The 20,221-nt window shown below is 46.0% G+C and overlaps 1 protein-coding gene across 2 annotated transcripts in view; it reads right to left on the reverse strand.

Moving 5' to 3' along the window:
• RAP1GAP2 (RAP1 GTPase activating protein 2) overlaps positions 1 to 20,221 on the reverse strand; it is a 1,165,364-nt gene that overhangs the window by 862,833 nt on the left and 282,310 nt on the right. The window contains exon 1 of one of the 2 annotated variants that reach the window (XM_077480477.1): positions 15,658 to 15,911. The exons of the other annotated variant lie outside the window; for it this stretch is intronic. Within the exon in view, the coding sequence (XP_077336603.1) occupies positions 15,658 to 15,701 (44 nt within the window). The 5' untranslated portion in view covers positions 15,702 to 15,911. Of the gene's footprint in view, positions 1 to 15,657; positions 15,912 to 20,221 lie in introns of those variants that run through there. 2 annotated transcript variants of the gene reach the window in all.

Raw genomic sequence — 20,221 nt, forward strand, 5'->3', positions numbered from 1 at the left:
GTACTGGGTGTTCTATACCATCTTGTTAAAATCTTAAATCCACACTCCTGTGTGGCAACGTTTAGTGAACCTTTATGAGCGTAAGTGAAGATATTTTCCCATTCTTCATTGGAGAAGGAAAGATTGAGGTCATTTTCCCATGCTAGACAAGAAGGGTAGGAGAACTCTAAACCCTCTTTAAATAGTGAGTTGTAAAGACATGAGATAATATGTCTCTGTGGGGATGTGTCTGAACATAAGATCTCTAGGGTTGTGAGAGATTTAGATCTAAGGGCTGCCAGTGCTGCTTTGGAGATATAATGTCTAATTTGGAGATATGTCCAGGGGGATAACAGTCTAGGAACGCTGTCCTTATTGATAGTGATGGACGAACTTCCGACGGGACGTTTCGCGAACGCGAAATGCGAACGGACCCAAACGTTCGCGAAACCGAACGTTCGCCGCGGGCCCCATTGACTTCAATGGGAGGCGAACTTTGCAAACCTTCATGTCGAATTTGCGGCCACGTGGTAATTATTAGGGGGTAAAACGTAGTCCCACCATCTGGACAATGACATAATACATGTATGAGGTGAATTTGGGATCGATAACTACAAGCATTTTTATTTTATTTGGGAAATTGTTCTAACAATTCAGGACTATGGAGCTAATGAAGGCAATGGAGGAGAGGGAAGGTCAGGGACCAGGGTAGGCAAAGAAGAGGGTGCAGGAGATGATCACCAGCAGCGTGACATACCGGAATGACACATGCACCGTGATAGAGGCATCTGACAGCAGCACCGTAATACAGAGCACTGACAGCAGCACCGTGACATACAGCGCTGACAGCAGCACCGTGACATACAGCGCTGACAGCAGCACCGTGACATACAGCGCTGACAGCAGCACCGTGACATACAGCGCTGACAGCAGCACCGTGACATACAGCGCTGACAGCAGCACCGTGACATACAGCGCTGACAGCAGCACCGTGACATACAGCGCTGACAGCAGCACCGTGACATACAGCGCTGACAGCAGCACCGTGACATACAGCACTGACAGCAGCACCGTAAGCAGCCCCAGGAGGAAGTCAGCACAGCACAGGGATGGTGTGATCCCCTCATAATAAGAACCCCCAGGAGGAAGTCAGCACAGCACAGGGATAGTGTGATCCCTTCATAATAAGAACCCCCAGGAGGAAGTCAGCACAGCACAGGGATATCATAAGCAGCCCCAGTAGAAATATGACACCGCTCAACCTCTTCAAAGAGGAGGGTAGGGGCATATAGTACGGTGTGCTTTTTTGGGTCAAGGAAGTGAGCCAAATGAATTAAGAAGGTCTGTGTGCTTGATTAAAAAAATAGTTTATAGACATATACATGGTCTACTGGTCACATGTGTTGAATTCCTCCGAGATCCATGCCTCATTCATTTTTAGAAATGTGAGGTAGTTAACACTGTGGTGAGCTAGGCGAGTACGCTTATCGGTCACAATCCCCCCTGCTGCGCTGAACGTCCTTTCGGACAGGACACTGGATGAGGGGCAAGCCAACAGTTCGATTGCAAATTGGGCAAGCTCTGGCCAGAGGTCAAGCCTGCCCACCCAGTAGTCTAGGGGTTCATCACTCCTCAGAGCGTCCACATCGGCCGTTAACCCAATGTAGTCGGACACCTGACGGTCTAGGCGTTCCCTGATGCTGGATCCGGATGACACCTGTCGATGGGTCGGCTGAAAGAATGACCTCATATCCGAAGTCACCAACACATCTTCAAACCGGCCTCTTCTTGCAGGCGCTGTTGGATTGGTACCCGCAAATCCTTCTCTGGGAGTGGGAATTGCTCCTCTGCCAGCGCACGCAAAAGCAGAATGCAGCATTTCTCGAAGCAAGGCCTGGAAGTGCTGCATTCTGACAGCCCTCTGCGACGGCGGTAACATTTCCGCCATTTTGTGTTTGTACCGGGGGTCTAAGTACGTTGCCACCCAGTACTGGTCCTTGACCCTCATGCTTTTTATACGGGGGTCCCTATTAAAACACTGGAGCATGAAGGCCCCCATTTGCACTAAAGTGGAAGCGGTGTGGTGGCCTGGCTCCTGCTCATCATCCAGGATAATGTCGTCCTCTTCATTCTCCTCTCCCCATCCTCGCACAACAGGGATCCCAGAAAGGTTTAAAGCATGCTCTTCTTGCTCCTGCTCATCCGCCCCGGCACCATCCTCCTCTGACTCCTCATCAGACTCCTGTTGTTGACTTGTCTCAGATAGAGTAGCCCCCCCTGGGAATTCATCCAGCATTGCGACTTCCTCATCTTCCCGCTCCTGCTCCTCCACAGCCTGATCAATGACACGACGCAATGCACGCTCCAGAAAGAAGGCATAAGGTACCATGTCACTGATGGCGCCATGGCTGCGACTGACCAGTTTGGTGATCTCCTCAAATGGCCGCAGAAGTCTGCATGTGTCGCGCATGAGCAGCCACTGGCGCGGTGAAAAAAAACCCAGCTCCCCAGAACCGTTTCTTTCGCAGAGTTCATACAGGTAGACGTTAACTGCACGTTTCTGCTGGAGCAGCCTATCAAGCATATAGAAGGTTGAGTTCCATCGCGTCGGGCAATCGCAAATAAGACGTCTGACCGGCAGATGGTGTCGCCGCTGAATGTCAGCAAGGCGAGCCATGGCCGTGTAAGATCTTCTGAAATGGGCCGAGATTTTCCTTGCCTGCCGCAAGATGTCCTGGACCCCAGGGTATTTGACAAGGAATCGCTGCACGACCAAGTTTAAGACGTGTGCCATGCACGGCACGTGCGTGATTTTGCCCTGTTTCAATGCGCTAAGCAGATTGGCACCGTTGTCACACACCACTTTACCAACTGTCAAATTGAGCGGTGTTAGCCACTCATCTGCCTGTGAACGCAAAGCTGAAAGGAGTGCCGGGCCAGTGTGGCTCTTTGCTTCCAGGCACAACAGACGCAGCACGGCATGGCAACGTCTCACCTGGCATGTGGAATAGGTTCTGGGGAGCTTGGGCGGTGCAGTGGAAGAGACGCTAGCAGCGGAAAAGGAGGAGGCAGCTGAGGAGGAGAGGGAGGAGGATGGAGTAGGAGGAGGAGAAGAAGAGTCAGGCCTGCATGCAATCCGTGGCGGTAAAACCAAATCTACACGGGTGCCACGGGTTACATGCTTGACGGCCGTCAGAAGGTTCACCCAGTGGGCAGTAAAACTGATATACCTTCCCTGCCCGTGTTTGCTAGACCACGTGTCTGTGGTCAGATGTATCTTGGCACCGACACTGTGTGCCAGAGATACATTCACTTGCCGCTGAACATGGCCATATAGCTCTGGGATGCCCTTCTCTGAGAAATACTTCCTTCCTGGGACCTTCCATTGTGGTGTTCCAATGGCCACAAATTTGCGAAAGGCCTCCGAGTCCACCAGTTTATATGGCAGTAGTTGGCGGGCTATGAGTTCTGACAAGCCAGCCGCCAACCGTTGGGCAAGAGGGTTATCCGGCATCATCATTTTTTTACGCTCAAACATTAGGCCCACGGAAGCCTGCCTTTTTGCAGAAAAATGTGAGCTTGGCGTGATGGAAGGTGGAGTGGAGGACAATTGTGAGGAGAGAGGAGAAGGAGAAGTAGAAGACGAGGCTGGACGGTGAGAGCCTGCAGTGTGGCTTTGTGTGTTCCGTTGCTCCCACTGGGCTCGGTGATGGCTGCTCATGTGCCTTCTTAAGGCGGTCGTCCCTAGGTGAGTATTGGGCTTACCGCGACTAACGCGTTGACTGCAAAGATTGCAGATGGCAACGCTATTGTCAGCAGCGGACACGTTAAAAAAAGCCCACACTGCGGAGCCATGTGCCGGTGTCCTGGGAGCGCCAGATGTGACCGTACATGGTCGATGACTCGCTCCTGATACATTTGCAGTCTGCTTTGTCCCTGCTGTGCAATGTAAGTCATTGCTGCTTCTCCTCCCTATCTGCTGGTCCATATCTCCCTCTGAACTCCCCTCCTCTTCCTCTCTTGTGGGCACCCACGTGACATCACTAGACACGTCATCATCAACGTCACCTTCCCCACCGCTATAAGTAGAGATCTCGGAGTAGGCAGCAACACCGGGGACCAACCTCCTCCTTGGGCTGATCTGGGTACTGGCGTCAGACTGCTGAGTAGCGCTTGTTGCTACCTCCTCTTCCTGATCCAATACCAAGAGTGGCTGCGCATCAGAAATGTCCTCTTGATATGGATCGGAAAATAATTCCAGTGACTCAAGCGGAAGGTATGTGGTGGTGGTGGTGGTGGTCGTGTTGTTGGTGGTACTGTCTTTGGGGGTGCACATAGCAGAGAGTGAAGAAGAGGGTGCAGATCGAGAGGATGAGGAGGGTGCAGAAGAGTAAGGCTGAGCGAGCCACTCAACCAAGTCTGGTGCATCCTTTAAAGTAATTGAACGCACCTTCTGCAACTTCCCACTTTGGCTCAAGCCTGTTGCTCCTGCCCTACCCCTACCACCCCTGCGGAAGGGCCTGCCTCTTCCTCTGCATGTCATTTTTTAAATGACCCTGTGACAAAACTCTTAGTCCCTATACCGCTGAAGGACTGCTGCAGTATAGGTGAGCGGTCAGCAGTGGTGCACGTCAACCCTATCTATTGTGGACCTATAGCGGTCCTTACAGAACAGCAGACTGTACCGCACTCAAGCCTATGTACCGTAGCACCCTATACCAAGTTACCAGTCCTTATAAGAACTTTTGTGGACCAAGCAGGTTGTGTATTAGTGTTTAGCAGACTGTACGTCAGTCCCTATACCGCTGAAGGACTGCTGCAGTATAGGGCAGCGGTCAGCAGTGGTGCACGTCAACCCTATCTATTGTGGACCGATAGCGGTCCTTACAGAACAGCAGACTGTACCGCACTCAAGCCTATGTACCGTAGCACCCTATACCAAGTTACCAGTCCTTATAAGAACTTTTGTGGAACAAGCAGGTTGTGTGTTAGTGATTAGCAGACTGTACGTCAGTCCCTATACCGCTGAAGGACTGCTGCAGTATAGGTGAGCGGTCAGCAGTGGTGCACGTCAACCCTATCTATTGTGGACCGATAGCGGTCCTTACAGAACAGCAGACTGTACCGCACTCAAGCCTATGTACCGTAGCACCCTATACCAAGTTACCAGTCCTTATAAGAACTTTTGTGGACCAAGCAGGTTGTGTATTAGTGTTTAGCAGACTGTACGTCAGTCCCTATACCGCTGAAGGACTGCTGCAGTATAGGGCAGCGGTCAGCAGTGGTGCACGTCAACCCTATCTATTGTGGACCGATAGCGGTCCTTACAGAACAGCAGACTGTACCGCACTCAAGCCTATGTACCGTAGCACCCTATACCAAGTTACCAGTCCTTATAAGAACTTTTGTGGAACAAGCAGGTTGTGTGTTAGTGATTAGCAGACTGTACGTCAGTCCCTATACCGCTGAAGGACTGCTGCAGTATAGGTGAGCGGTCAGCAGTGGTGCACGTCAACCCTATCTATTGTGGACCGATAGCGGTCCTTACAGAACAGCAGACTGTACCGCACTCAAGCCTATGTACCGTAGCACCCTATACCAAGTTACCAGTCCTTATAAGAACTTTTGTGGAACAAGCAGGTTGTGTGTTAGTGATTAGCAGACTGTACGTCAGTCCCTATACCGCTGAAGGACTGCTGCAGTATAGGGCAGCGGTCAGCAGTGGTGCACGTCAACCCTATCTATTGTGGACCGATAGCGGTCCTTACAGAACAGCAGACTGTACCGCACTCAAGCCTATGTACCGTAGCACCCTATACCAAGTTACCAGTCCTTATAAGAACTTTTGTGGAACAAGCAGGTTGTGTGTTAGTGATTAGCAGACTGTACGTCAGTCCCTATACCGCTGAAGGACTGCTGCAGTATAGGTGAGCGGTCAGCAGTGGTGCACGTCAACCCTATCTATTGTGGACCTATAGCGGTCCTTACAGAACAGCAGACTGTACCGCACTCAAGCCTATGTACCGTAGCACCCTATACCAAGTTACCAGTCCTTATAAGAACTTTTGTGGACCAAGCAGGTTGTGTATTAGTGTTTAGCAGACTGTACGTCAGTCCCTATACCGCTGAAGGACTGCTGCAGTATAGGGCAGCGGTCAGCAGTGGTGCACGTCAACCCTATCTATTGTGGACCGATAGCGGTCCTTACAGAACAGCAGACTGTACCGCACTCAAGCCTATGTACCGTAGCACCCTATACCAAGTTACCAGTCCTTATAAGAACTTTTGTGGAACAAGCAGGTTGTGTGTTAGTGATTAGCAGACTGTACGTCAGTCCCTATACCGCTGAAGGACTGCTGCAGTATAGGTGAGCGGTCAGCAGTGGTGCACGTCAACCCTATCTATTGTGGACCGATAGCGGTCCTTACAGAACAGCAGACTGTACCGCACTCAAGCCTATGTACCGTAGCACCCTATACCAAGTTACCAGTCCTTATAAGAACTTTTGTGGACCAAGCAGGTTGTGTATTAGTGTTTAGCAGACTGTACGTCAGTCCCTATACCGCTGAAGGACTGCTGCAGTATAGGGCAGCGGTCAGCAGTGGTGCACGTCAACCCTATCTATTGTGGACCTATAGCGGTCCTTACAGAACAGCAGACTGTACCGCACTCAAGCCTATGTACCGTAGCACCCTATACCAAGTTACCAGTCCTTATAAGAACTTTTGTGGACCAAGCAGGTTGTGTATTAGTGTTTAGCAGACTGTACGTCAGTCCCTATACCGCTGAAGGACTGCTGCAGTATAGGGCAGCGGTCAGCAGTGGTGCACGTCAACCCTATCTATTGTGGACCGATAGCGGTCCTTACAGAACAGCAGACTGTACCGCACTCAAGCCTATGTACCGTAGCACCCTATACCAAGTTACCAGTCCTTATAAGAACTTTTGTGGAACAAGCAGGTTGTGTGTTAGTGATTAGCAGACTGTACGTCAGTCCCTATACCGCTGAAGGACTGCTGCAGTATAGGTGAGCGGTCAGCAGTGGTGCACGTCAACCCTATCTATTGTGGACCTATAGCGGTCCTTACAGAACAGCAGACTGTACCGCACTCAAGCCTATGTACCGTAGCACCCTATACCAAGTTACCAGTCCTTATAAGAACTTTTGTGGACCAAGCAGGTTGTGTATTAGTGTTTAGCAGACTGTACGTCAGTCCCTATACCGCTGAAGGACTGCTGCAGTATAGGGCAGCGGTCAGCAGTGGTGCACGTCAACCCTATCTATTGTGGACCGATAGCGGTCCTTACAGAACAGCAGACTGTACCGCACTCAAGCCTATGTACCGTAGCACCCTATACCAAGTTACCAGTCCTTATAAGAACTTTTGTGGAACAAGCAGGTTGTGTGTTAGTGATTAGCAGACTGTACGTCAGTCCCTATACCGCTGAAGGACTGCTGCAGTATAGGTGAGCGGTCAGCAGTGGTGCACGTCAACCCTATCTATTGTGGACCGATAGCGGTCCTTACAGAACAGCAGACTGTACCGCACTCAAGCCTATGTACCGTAGCACCCTATACCAAGTTACCAGTCCTTATAAGAACTTTTGTGGACCAAGCAGGTTGTGTATTAGTGTTTAGCAGACTGTACGTCAGTCCCTATACCGCTGAAGGACTGCTGCAGTATAGGGCAGCGGTCAGCAGTGGTGCACGTCAACCCTATCTATTGTGGACCTATAGCGGTCCTTACAGAACAGCAGACTGTACCGCACTCAAGCCTATGTACCGTAGCACCCTATACCAAGTTACCAGTCCTTATAAGAACTTTTGTGGACCAAGCAGGTTGTGTATTAGTGTTTAGCAGACTGTACGTCAGTCCCTATACCGCTGAAGGACTGCTGCAGTATAGGGCAGCGGTCAGCAGTGGTGCACGTCAACCCTATCTATTGTGGACCGATAGCGGTCCTTACAGAACAGCAGACTGTACCGCACTCAAGCCTATGTACCGTAGCACCCTATACCAAGTTACCAGTCCTTATAAGAACTTTTGTGGAACAAGCAGGTTGTGTGTTAGTGATTAGCAGACTGTACGTCAGTCCCTATACCGCTGAAGGACTGCTGCAGTATAGGGCAGCGGTCAGCAGTGGTGCACGTCAACCCTATCTATTGTGGACCGATAGCGGTCCTTACAGAACAGCAGACTGTACCGCACTCAAGCCTATGTACCGTAGCACCCTATACCAAGTTACCAGTCCTTATAAGAACTTTTGTGGAACAAGTGAGTTGTGAATGTTTAGCAGACTGCAGCAGAAGGGCAGCAGTCAAGTATAATATCCTTTCTATATTTGGAAGAAAGAATATTATACATGTACAAGCCTATTACTGTACCACTGATACCAGTCCTGAAAAGAACCTTTGTGGAACTAATAATAACAGCAAGTCTTTAAAATTACCCTCACTGCCTGACAACACTGCTTCCTTCCTGTCCCTATACAAATTGGCAAAAAAAGAGAACGATTAGTGGTTACTGGAACAGCTCTTTTGTGGACCTTGATAGTAACAGCTAATGATGATGATGATGATGATGATGATGAAAGACTAATCTGGCTGTCCCTGTAGCATACACCGTCCTTTCCCTTTCTCTAAACTAACAAAAGACACTCAGGCTGCTGCAAGAATCAGCAGCACAGCAAACCTATCAACACCTAACACCTATACCAGTCCTGAAAAGAACTTTTGTGTACCAAATAGCTAGTGGTTTATCTCTCCCTACTCCACACAGGAACCTGTCCCTATCGTAACAGAAGAAAGAATGTAAAATGGCCACCGGATCGGGTGTATTTATAGGTTAGGGGGAATGTACAAGTGTCCATGTGCTGTCATGTCTCAATTGGCTGTCCTGTATCACATGATAAACGTGTCACCAAAGGTTAAAGTTCTTGTATACATTAAACACGTAAGTCCGCCGCGGCGAACGACGGAAAAAGGCGTTCGAACGTGCGGACCGTGAATGTCGGAAATTCGCCGCGAAACGACCGCCGGGCGAAACGTTCGTCCATCACTACTTATTGATTTCCTCGAGGGATAAAAATACCCCCTTGTGGATAAAGTGTTTAATTAGCACCGTATTGTGGGGCCAATTAGCCAGGAAAGAGTTTGAGGTGTTTCCTGGGGGGAAATCAGGGTTATTCCGAAGAGGCGTTAAGGGACTAATCCAAGGGGTGGGGTCTCCAATCTTGTAAGTGTCATGAAAGATTGCTATCGTGGGTCCAATAAGGGGGTGTGATTTAATTTCTTTTTGAAGGTATTTAGGGTCTATCCATGGTAAGTGGGTGATTGAATATGGAAATTGGGCCTGTTCTAATGATACCCAATCTTTGACAGATTGATGTAAGTTCCAATCTACAATTCGCGTGAGTATAGTTGCTTGGTGGTATTTTTTTAGATCAGGAAGCGCAATTCCTCCTTTGTTTTTTGGGAGGATCAGTCTGGCATATTTGATTCTGGGAGGTTTACCCCTCCAAATAAAGGTGGAACAAGCTTTGCGGAAGGAGGCAAAGAAGGAGGACGGCAATCTAATGGGGATCGTTTGCATGGCATAAAGGAATCTGGGAAGAATGGTCATTTTTAATAGAGAGGCCCTCCCAAACCATGAGATGTTTAGAGAGTTCCAACGTTTAAGGTCGTCTTGTGATTTCCTTAGTAGGGGTAGAAAATTAAGTTTGAATAAGTCTTTTAGGGAGGAGGGTATCTCTATTCCAAGATATGTAATTTGGTTGGGGGACCAGGTGAATGGGAAATTTTGTTTGCATAATTCTACATCTTTGAGGGGCAATGAAATATTTAGTGCTACCGATTTGGAGTGATTCATTTTTAAATTAGATAATAGTTGATATGTTTCAAGTTCTTTAACTAGATTGGGTATGGAGACCAAGGGTTGTGATAGAAAGAGTAACATATCGTCCGCAAAGGCGGCTACTTTGTAGGAGCGGTCTTTAATCTCGATGCCTTTAATATTTGGGTTGGATCTAATTTTGTTTAAGAGCGGCTCTAAGGTGAGGACAAAAAGCAACGGGGACAGGGGGCAACCTTGTCTCGTCCCATTTTTGAGGTTAAAGGCGTTCGACAGGTGGCCATTAGTGCGTACGCGTGCAGTTGGATTAGAGTACAATGCAGCGATATATGCTCTCATCCGGGGCATTATGCCAATATTTTTAAGGACTGCATCAATAAAGTCCCAGGCCACTCTGTCGAACGCCTTTTCTGCATCAAGTGATAAAAAGAAGCCCTGTTTTTTTTTTAGAAGTTAGCCAATTATGTATGTTCAAGGCCTTGATGGTATTGTCTCGGCCTTCTCTGCCGGGGATGAATCCCACCTGGTCAAGGGAAATTAAGGAGGTCAGTAGGGGTAGCAATCTATTGGCCAGAATTTTCGCGTATATTTTGATATCTACATTTATTAAGGAGATTGGGCGATAGTTTGTTACAAGTGATGGGTCTTTTCCTTCCTTGGGAATTACTGTTATATGCGCTTCCAAGAGCTGTTTGGGGGGATTTTTTTCTGAGTATAGTGATTGGAAGGTTTGCAAGAATTTGGGTTTGAGAATGTCGAAAAAGGTTTTGTAGTATTGTAATGGGAGACCGTCTGGACCGGGGGCTTTGCCTACTTTCATGTCTTTCAAGGCCTTATCGAATTCATCGCCATTAATGGGGGATTCGAGTTCCTGGGCAATGTTTCTTGCGATTTCGGGTGGACTATGTTCCTCCAGATAACTTTGAATCAATTTTGATCTGGCTTCCGCGTTAAGGGGGGATTTAGGATTGGGCGGGATATTATACAGAGTTTGGTAATATTGTTCAAATTGGGTGGCTATCTCCTCGTTCGAAGAGTACGACTTTCCTCGGTTGTCAGTTATATGATGTATGGTGGATGAGGCTTTCTTACTCTGAACTGCTCTCGCAAGCATTTTCCCACTTTTATTACCTTGCTCGTAATAAATTTTGTGTCGTAATATATATTGTCTTTTAGCCTTAAGATTCAATTCTTCCGTAAGAAGCTCTCTAGCTCTAGTCAACTCCTCGAAGGCGGAGACAGCCACGGTCTTCTTGTGTTGTAATTCAAGCACATGGATGCGATCTATTAAGGATTTGATTTTATTTTGTTTTTCCTTTTTAAGTTGGGTCAATTTCTTTATGAACTCACCCCTAATGACACTTTTGTGGGCTTCCCATTGGATGATCTTAGTAGTGTCAGCAGTGTCATTACGGGCAAAATAGTCACTAAGTGTATCTCGAAAGCGATCAATGTCTATTGGGTCCTTCAGTACGGTGGTGTTTAGTCTCCATGTTTTAGTTATAGAGTTTTTTTATAGAGTTTTTTTCTGGGAAAGTCAAGGATAGTGAGATTGGGTGATGATCCGATAGAATCATGGGCTCTATTGTCGTGTTCGTGATGAGTGAGAGGTCAGCTTGTGTAATATAGAAATAATCAATTCTCGAATACTTTTGATGGATTGCTGAGAAATAGGTATAGTCTCTGGCTTGAGGATTGAGGGTTCTCCAGGTGTCATGTAGTGTTAGTGATTGCAATTGGAGTTTGATTTGTTTTAAAGCCCTGAAAGGAAGACTCGAGGAGCCATTTGAGTTGTCAGCCAAAGGGTTGAGGGGGACATTAAAGTCTCCGCCAAGTATTAGGATGCCTGAAGCAAAATTTGTTAGTAGATCCTTAATTTTGCGGAAGAAGGTAACCTGTTTTGAGTTAGGGGCGTAGATATTGGCGATCGTGATCGGATGAGATGCCACTACGCCTTTGAGAAAGATAAATCTTCCCTCAGGATCAATCATTGTATCTTTTATCTGGAAAGGAGTATGTTTTGATATAAGGATAGAAACTCCTTTTGTCTTCCCCTCAGGGTTGGTGGAGTGAAAAAACGTGGGAAATCGACTATCTGAGAATTTAGGTATATCTTTGAGAAGGCATGTTGAAAAAAAAAAAAAAAAAGGGGGGGGGGGGTTTAAAGAGGGGTGAAAAGGGGGGGGGTGTTAGAGGGTAGGTGTCGTACCTATGACAGGTACAGAGAGTACAAACCGGAGGGAGGGTTAGACCTGCTAAGCCTACCTATATATATATATGCCGGTAAGGTCAAGGAGGGGTGAAGGGAACCACTCCTTGTGTGGGTTCTATGACCAAATGAGGTACAGTCTGGTGATTAAAAATGATATCACAAAGTGATAAGTTTCTTATCTGTTGGGAGGGCCCGGCGCCCAGGGAGTTCCTAAGGGCATAATAAATTTATAGATGACAGGGTTAAGGTGTAGAGATATGGGGAAAGGGATGATGTAACTGTATCTTAGTTTTTGCGAATAGACGGCTAGAGCTATCGCTATAGAAATGAGGTGTGGGAGAGAATGATCTCCTGTAGAGAGACTGGAAAGGAATTAATACAGTGCGGACCTCTGATCTAGAGACATGAAACCACTATGAAAGTTTTTTAACAGCAAGTGAGCTGATAGATGTAACCCTTTTACCCATGGATGGGTAATCCTAATTAGGAGTATTATTTAACCAAATTGTGCGGTATATTAGGTCAGTAAGGAACCATTCCAGAAATATTCATTCACATCTTAAATGGAGAAGAGAGGTGACGTATCGAGAGTCCCCCCAGGCCGCGGTAGAATCTGCTCTGAGGTGAGCGACCTATAGTTTTGTCCCCCATTATAGAGTATTATGAGCTGGACTGAGATAAAAGGGTGTAGCTGTATCTCTAGCAAACAGATATGTATTGGTTTTTCCGTATCCAATAAAAGTGTGGACCGGAAGGACCCTCCACACGTCAGATCATCTTAAGTACCAATAAGGAATTAGTGACTGTAACTCCAGGTGCTAACCAATCACCAACATCCACCTGGTTAAGAGTATTGATAACTAAGACAGAAATTTTGTTAACAGTGAAAAACCTGAAACTTGAAAAGCAGAAAAACCTTCAAAAAATGAACATTCGGAGGAACATTAATCAGATTAAAAGAGCTCCCTCAGCGATGCTATTACATATGCATTTCCAAGAGCGGGTCCCATGGGATAAAAACCGCTTTAGTAAGCAAAGAGAGTCTTAACCCATTAAGGCATTGAAATAGAGAGTATTGAAGCAAAGAACAAAAAAAGAAAAAAGAAAGGGGGGTTAGAGGCCTATACATAACTCAAAAGAACCAGGCCTGACAACCAAACCCAATACAAGTTTAAACCTTGTCTCTATAAAGGACTATCGTGTCCATAAATGTGTAGAGAGTAACGGGGTTGGAGCCTTGTATTGGCAATACACTTGTGAAAGAAAAAGTGGTAAGAGTTGTATGGTGGCGGTGGTAGACCAGGAGTAGATAGGTAGCAGATGAGCTGGAGTTGTTTGAGAGAGGCATGGAGCAGCCATCTAGGTGTCCATTGAATCTTGCCTGTCGATACGGTCTCTCCTTCTGGGTGGGGAGATGACTGGACTTCCTTGGTCTGCTCTTCTTCCATGGTGTTGTGCTGACGGAGATCTACGACGTCGATCCCTGTTTCTTTGCGTTCTGGGAGTCATGTTGGTTGCCACTTCAACCCATGTGTCATGGATCTGGAATGAATTGTACCAGTCAGGTACATCTGTTACGGGGATGTTGAGCGATTCGCAAAATGATTGCAGGTCTTCGGGAGTGCGTAGGAACGCTGTGTGGCCTCTCCAAGTTGCAGATAGGCAGAAAGGGAATTTCCACCTATAGGGGATGCCTCTGGTCCGGAGTTGGTCAAGTAATGGACGCAGGGCCCTGCGTTGCTGTAAAGTAATGTTGGAGAGGTCCTGGAATAATTAGATTTCATGACCGTTGAAGAGGACTCTATTTCTTTCTCTGGCTTTTTTTAGAATGGCTTCCTTTAGCGGAAAATTTACCAGGCAGCAAACTATGTCTGTCGGCGGGTCAGTGTCCCTTCCCCTTGGACGGAGAGCGCGGTGGGCCCGTTCAAAATCAATTGGGGAGTCTGGGGGCCTCTCCAGCATCTCATTGAAGATGGCGGTTGCCGTCTGTATTACAGGGATTTGATCTGTGGTCTCGGGGACTCCGCGGATTCTAATGTTGTGACGCCTGCCCCTGTTGTCGAGGTCTTCAATGTGGCGATGCATCTCTATTAAGTGACTCAAGTGGTTGTCTGAAGCTCTTTGTATTTGTTTCAGGGCATCAGAGTGGCGGGATGTAGTTTGTTCCACAGATCCCATTCTAGCTGCCACATGCTGTATGTCAGCTCTCAGGTCAGTGATGGCAGCAGACAGGGTGGCTTTTATGTCCAGAGCCACTGCCTGTAAATCAGCCAGACTGAGGGCTTGAGGGGCTAGGGAGGCTTGGGGGGATAAAGCCTGAGGCAGTGGGGGGAAATTGTCTCTTTCTATGGCCTGCGGGCCGTTCGCGCCGCCCGCCACGCCTCCGGAGGCGCCGAGCGGGGTGGCCTGTTTAGGCGAGGCCGAGGCTTTTGGGCCTTCACCTTGCGGCGGACGGAACATCGCTGGAATATTGGCCAGCGGTGACAGACCTGTCTCGGCGGCATCCCGGGATCCTGGAGCGGTTCTGTCTCCCTTTCCCATGGTCGGATGGACGGATTGAAGCCCTGTGAGCGGCGAAAACTTCCCCTGAGCGCCGGAGGAGATAGATCAAGCGTCCATCGCTGTCCCCGGTCCGGCCACGCCCCTCGTTCAAATTTTATGCACATTATATGCAACAGCAGTATTTGCACTGTTAACCTTTTTTATTTATATAAAGTGTTGGTGAACTTAAACTGTATTGCTATGCTGTGATTCCTGTAGGCTTTGCGTGCGTGAGGTGAGGGGGGCCTCCATCTCCATTTTGCTTGGGGCCCCCAAATTCCTTCACACGCCCCTGACTGTATTGTATATATATATATAGGCAGATATGAGATTGTGAGAAAGGGCACTATCTTCATAGCCCGAAACATCGACTGCCAGTTGTACCTGGTACTTTTTGATATTTCTATCTGATGTAATCCTTTTTTGGAAATAAAGGAATTTTGTGCAGCAATCTGCATCGTTATTTCTCTCTCTCTCTCTCTCTCTCTCTCTCTCTCTCTCTTCTCTCTCTCTCTCTCTATATATATATATATATATATATATATATATATATATATATATATATATATATATATATATATATATATATAATAAAAATAAATAAAAAATAATAAATATAAAAAAAAAAAAAAAAATAATAATAAAAATAAAATAAAATATATAGTTTCCTTTAATTACCTTTTTTGTACACCAAAACTGGAATGTAGCACACATACATACTTCTCTATACCAGTTTTCATTAGTACAGTCTGCTTTCTGCAGCATCACTGTAGTTAATGTAAGCACATCAATCGTAGGAGACAAGGTTACTGCATTTAAAAAAAACTTATAGTGTGTTTTGTATATAACATAGCTGGGAATTAAAAGCAAGGATAGCCCATTTTCCTTGGAATTTGCATATCAAAAATGTATTTTAAAATACAAAAACATGCCACAATGAAATGCATGAACACCACATAAAAATAAGTCTAAACCCTACATTTAAATACAAATACAGAAATATTAAAGTGGTCCTAAGTGAAGCCAACAAAAATGTGTGCATATATAAAAAGCAAATTAAATAATGAAACCCACCAGCCATATCCTCCAAAAGAAACGCTGCGTTTTCTTCGGAACATCTGTGCAGCTACAGCTCGTCTTGGCGTCTCTAGCAACGACCTCTGCACTGTACTCAGCAGAGACAGATGAGGAGAGAAGGAGGAGGTTGTCAGCTAATTCTCTGCCTGAGCCTTCTAACCACTGCTGCTGGGCTACACGTTCAGAAGAAAAGCTACTTCTCACTTAGTTTCCTGTGTGTTGTGCTTCAGTCTGCTAACTGGACAACCTTTCTGATCAACCAAACTTTTCACTAGTAAGGAGGAGCCTTGTTGTCTTCATGTTTATGTTCCCATTACTGGTTTCTCTAAAAACACGTAAAAAAAAAAGGGCTGGTTCTGCAAAAGATCAACGCAGGTCAATGCCACATAGAACACAATAATCACCTAACTGTCCTGATCACACTATAATGCTATGGCTGTGACATGGTGCAATTTTTTGCAGCACAGCTCACCACACATATCACCACATGTCACCGCACCACAGCGCTTTGCAACATTCTGCTATACAGACTTGAATGAAGTGTTATTTTGTGAAGTTTAAAGGGTTAGATCACCTTTATCTAAAAACTGCCTATGCAGATAAGGGATGTCTGTAGAGAAAAACAAGCTGTGCCACTTTCACAAAAGTTAAATAATGCCCTTGCTATAGGTATAGTTATTTTTTTATACCTCATGAAATCTGACTGAAAACTCCAAAAACATTGCTAAGGATGTTTCTAATGCCACTTACACACGATCGGACTTTCCAGCAGACTAGGTCCAAAGCGATTAGTCCGTCGGACAATCCGATCGTGTGTGGGCTAGTCTGATCGTTTTTCGAAAAATAAATCCAACAGACCTAGAAATAGAACATGTTTCAAATCTTTCCGATGGACTTAATTCCGACAGACTAAAATCGGGAAAACCATACGTCTGTGTGCTGGTCCGACAGACCAAATACATGCAAGGGAAGCTATTGGCTACTGGCTATTGAACTTCCTCGTTTAGTCCCGTTTACATCATCACGTTTAAAGCGAACTGACTTACGAATGGACTTAGTCCGTTCGTGTGTGGCCACGTCCGTTCGTTTGGAAAGTCCATCAGAACTCCGCTGAAAGTCTGTCGGGAAGAGCGGCGGACCTAGTCTGCCAAAAAGTCCGGTTGTGTGTACGCGGCATTAGAGACACATAGCTGTTACTGTTCACCTTCGCCATCACAAGAGTGAGCTCTCATACGCTGAGCTCAGAGCTACTGCATCGGCAAGAGAAAATACATGTGAGGGGGTTTGAATTAGAGAAAGTGCTTGCTCCTGCGAAGGTGAGCAGTAACAGCTAGGTGTCTCTTGGCAACGTCCTAGGAGTTTTTGGGTCAGAATTCATGAGATATGTAAATAGCCTACACCTACAGTATCTCACAAAAGTGAGTACACCCCTTATATTTTTGTAAATATTTTATTATATCTTTTCACGTGACAACACTGAAGAAATTATACTTTGCTACAATGTAAAGCAGTGAGTGTACAGCTTGTGTAACAGGGTCAATTTGCTTTCCCCTAAAAATAACTCAACACACAGCCATTAATGTCTAAACTGTTGGCAACAAAAGTGAGTACACACCTAAGTGAAAATGTCCAAATTGGGCCCAAAAGTTTCAATATTTTGTGTGGCCACCATTATTTTCCAGCACTACCTTAACCCTCTTGGGCATGGAGTTCACCAGAGCTGGAGTCCTGACATCACGGAGCTGGTGGATGTTAAGCCCCATACACACTATCAGATTATCTGCTGATTTTTTCCTTCAGGTTTACCAAAACCATGTAGTAGAAGGGCCTGCCTGATTACATACACATTGAAACGCCTAAGGTTTGACCTCATATTATGTGGTTTTGGTAAATCTGAGGGAAAAACTCAGCAGAAAAACTGATAGTGTGTATGGGGCCTTAGAGACCTTGCACTCCTCCACCTTCTGTTTGAGGATGCCCCACAGATGCTCAATAGGGTTTAGGTTTGGAGACATGCTTGGCCAGTCCATCACCTTTACCCTCCGTTTCTTTAGCAAGGCAGTGGTCGTCTTGGAGGAGTATTTTGGGTTGTTATCATGTTGGAATACTGCCCAGCGGTCCAGTTTCCAAAAAGAGAGGATCGTGCACTGCTTCAATATGTCATTCATGGTTCCCTCAATGAACTGTAGCTCCCCAGTTCCGGCAGCACTCATGCAGCCCTAGACAATGACACTTCCACCACCATGCTTAACTGTAGGCAAGACACACTTGTCTTTGTACTCCTCACCTGGTTGCCACCACACACATTTAACACCATCTGAACTAAATACTTTTATCTTGGTCTCATCAGACCACAGGACATGGTTCCAGTAATCCATGTCCTTAGTCTGCTTGTCTTCAGCAAACTGTTTGCGGGCTTTCTTGTGCATCATCTTTAGAAGAGGCTTCCTTCTGTGACGGCAGTCATGCAGACCAATTTGATGCAATGTGCGGCGCATGGTCTGAGCACTAACGGGCTGACCCCCCACCCCCCTCAACCTCTGAAGCGATGCTGGCAGCACTCATACGTCTATTTCTCGAAGACATTGTGAACTCAACTTCTTTGGTCGACCAATGGCGAGGCCTGTTCTGAGTGAAACCTGTCATGTTAAACCTCTGCATGGTCTTGGCCACCGTCCTGTAGCTCAGTTTCAGGCTTTGGCAATCTTCTTATAGCCTAGGCCATCTTTATGTAGAGCAACAATTCTTTTTTTCAGATCCTCTGAGAGATCTTTGCCATGAGGTGTCATGTTGATCTTTCAAGGACCAGTATGAGAGAGTAAGAGCAACAACACCAAATTTAACACACCTTCTCCCCATTCATATCTGAGACCTTGTAACACTAATAAGTCACATGACTTCGGGGGGGGAAAGGCTAATTGGGCCCATTTTGGACATTTTCATTTGGACATTAGGGGTGTACTCACTTTGTTGCCAGCGGTTTAGACATTAATAGCCGTGTGTTGAGCTATTTTGAGGGGACAGCAAATTTAGACTGTTATACAAGTTGTACAATCACTACTTTACATTGTAGCAAAGCGTAATTTCTTCAGCGTTGTCACATGAAAAGATATACTAAAATATTTACAAAAATGTGAGGGGTGTACTCACTTTTGTGAGATACTGTATATTAAGGGCATTATTCAACTTTGGTCAACGCTGCACAGTTTGTTTTTATCTACATTCCTTACCTGCATAGGGAGTTTTTTGATAAAGGTGAACTATGGACGTGCATCCTGTACTTTCTTCAACAACCCCCCCCCCCCCCATCTGATGTCGCACACTGCATGGCACATAGCACAGTGCTAAGTGTAATCTGAACTTGAGTGGCAAGAATGCCCTCCAAGTCTACACAATCTCACAGGGAGACATGCACAGCTGAGGCTGTCAATCACCTGCTGGTTGCTGGAGGGGAGTGTCCCCTGGGATTGCTTGGTGTCCAGATGAACTGTTAGAAGTGACAGTAGGTAGCAGAGGAAGAAGAGCACACAAGATTCACACTAGATGCTTTGAATTGAGGCAAGTACACTATAGAAGGATATGCTTTGTTCATTTTTCATTGTAGAGGTGTACAGCCACTTTAACCACTTCAGCCTCGGAAGATTTTCCTCCTTAATGACCAGGCCATTTTTTGCGATACGGCACTGCGTCGCTTTAACTGACAATTGCGCGGTCGAGCGACGTTGCACCCAAACAAAATTGACGTCCTTTTTTTCTCACAAATAGAGCTTTCTTTTGGTGGTATTTGATCACCTCTGCGGTTTTTATTTTTTACGCTATAAACAAACAAATTAGCGACAACTTTGAAAAAAATATATATATTTTTTGCTATAAATATCCCAAAATTAAAAAAAATAAAAAAAATAAAAGTCTTCATCAGTTTAGGCCGATAGGTTTTCTACATATTTTTGGTAAAAAAATGTTAATAAGCGTATATTGAAAGATTTATGGCATTTTTATTTGATTTTTTTACTAGTAATGGCAGCGATCTGCGTTTTTTAGGGGGACTGTGACATTTCGGTGGACAGTTTGGACACTTTTTTGGGATCATTGACATTTATACAACAATCAGTGCTATAAAAATGCACGACTGCTATGGCTCTTAAAGGAGCTGAGGTACAGGTACGGCGATTTGTGGGAACGAGCCGACCTACCGCGGTATAATGATGGTGGCTAGTCGGCAAGTGGTTAATTACTTTCTAGTCCCTAGCCAGTTAAAAACATGCAACAACTAGAGTCAGCACAAAGTCAAAACACCTGATCTGTGCCTCGGTGTTGTTATTTTAGTGAATTTTATAGCATAAACATAGGTGGAAGCTGCACTTCCCCTATTCATGTACTAATTAACTAATTGGACTGGCTCATGAAACTCAGGACAGAAAGTTATGTGGGCAGGAAATAGGGAACAGGACTTGAAACACAGCCATGTGCTCGGGGGAAAAAAGGCTAATTTGCAGGACTCCAAAAAGCAAGAAGCAGTCTGGAAGATCCTACATCCTGGAAGACGACTCCACCATAAAGA

The sequence above is a fragment of the Lithobates pipiens genome, unplaced genomic scaffold, assembly GCF_037356315.1.
Source record: "Lithobates pipiens isolate NorthernLeopardFrog02 unplaced genomic scaffold, aLitPip1_a1.2 Scaffold_16, whole genome shotgun sequence".
Lineage (NCBI taxonomy): Eukaryota > Metazoa > Chordata > Amphibia > Anura > Ranidae > Lithobates > Lithobates pipiens.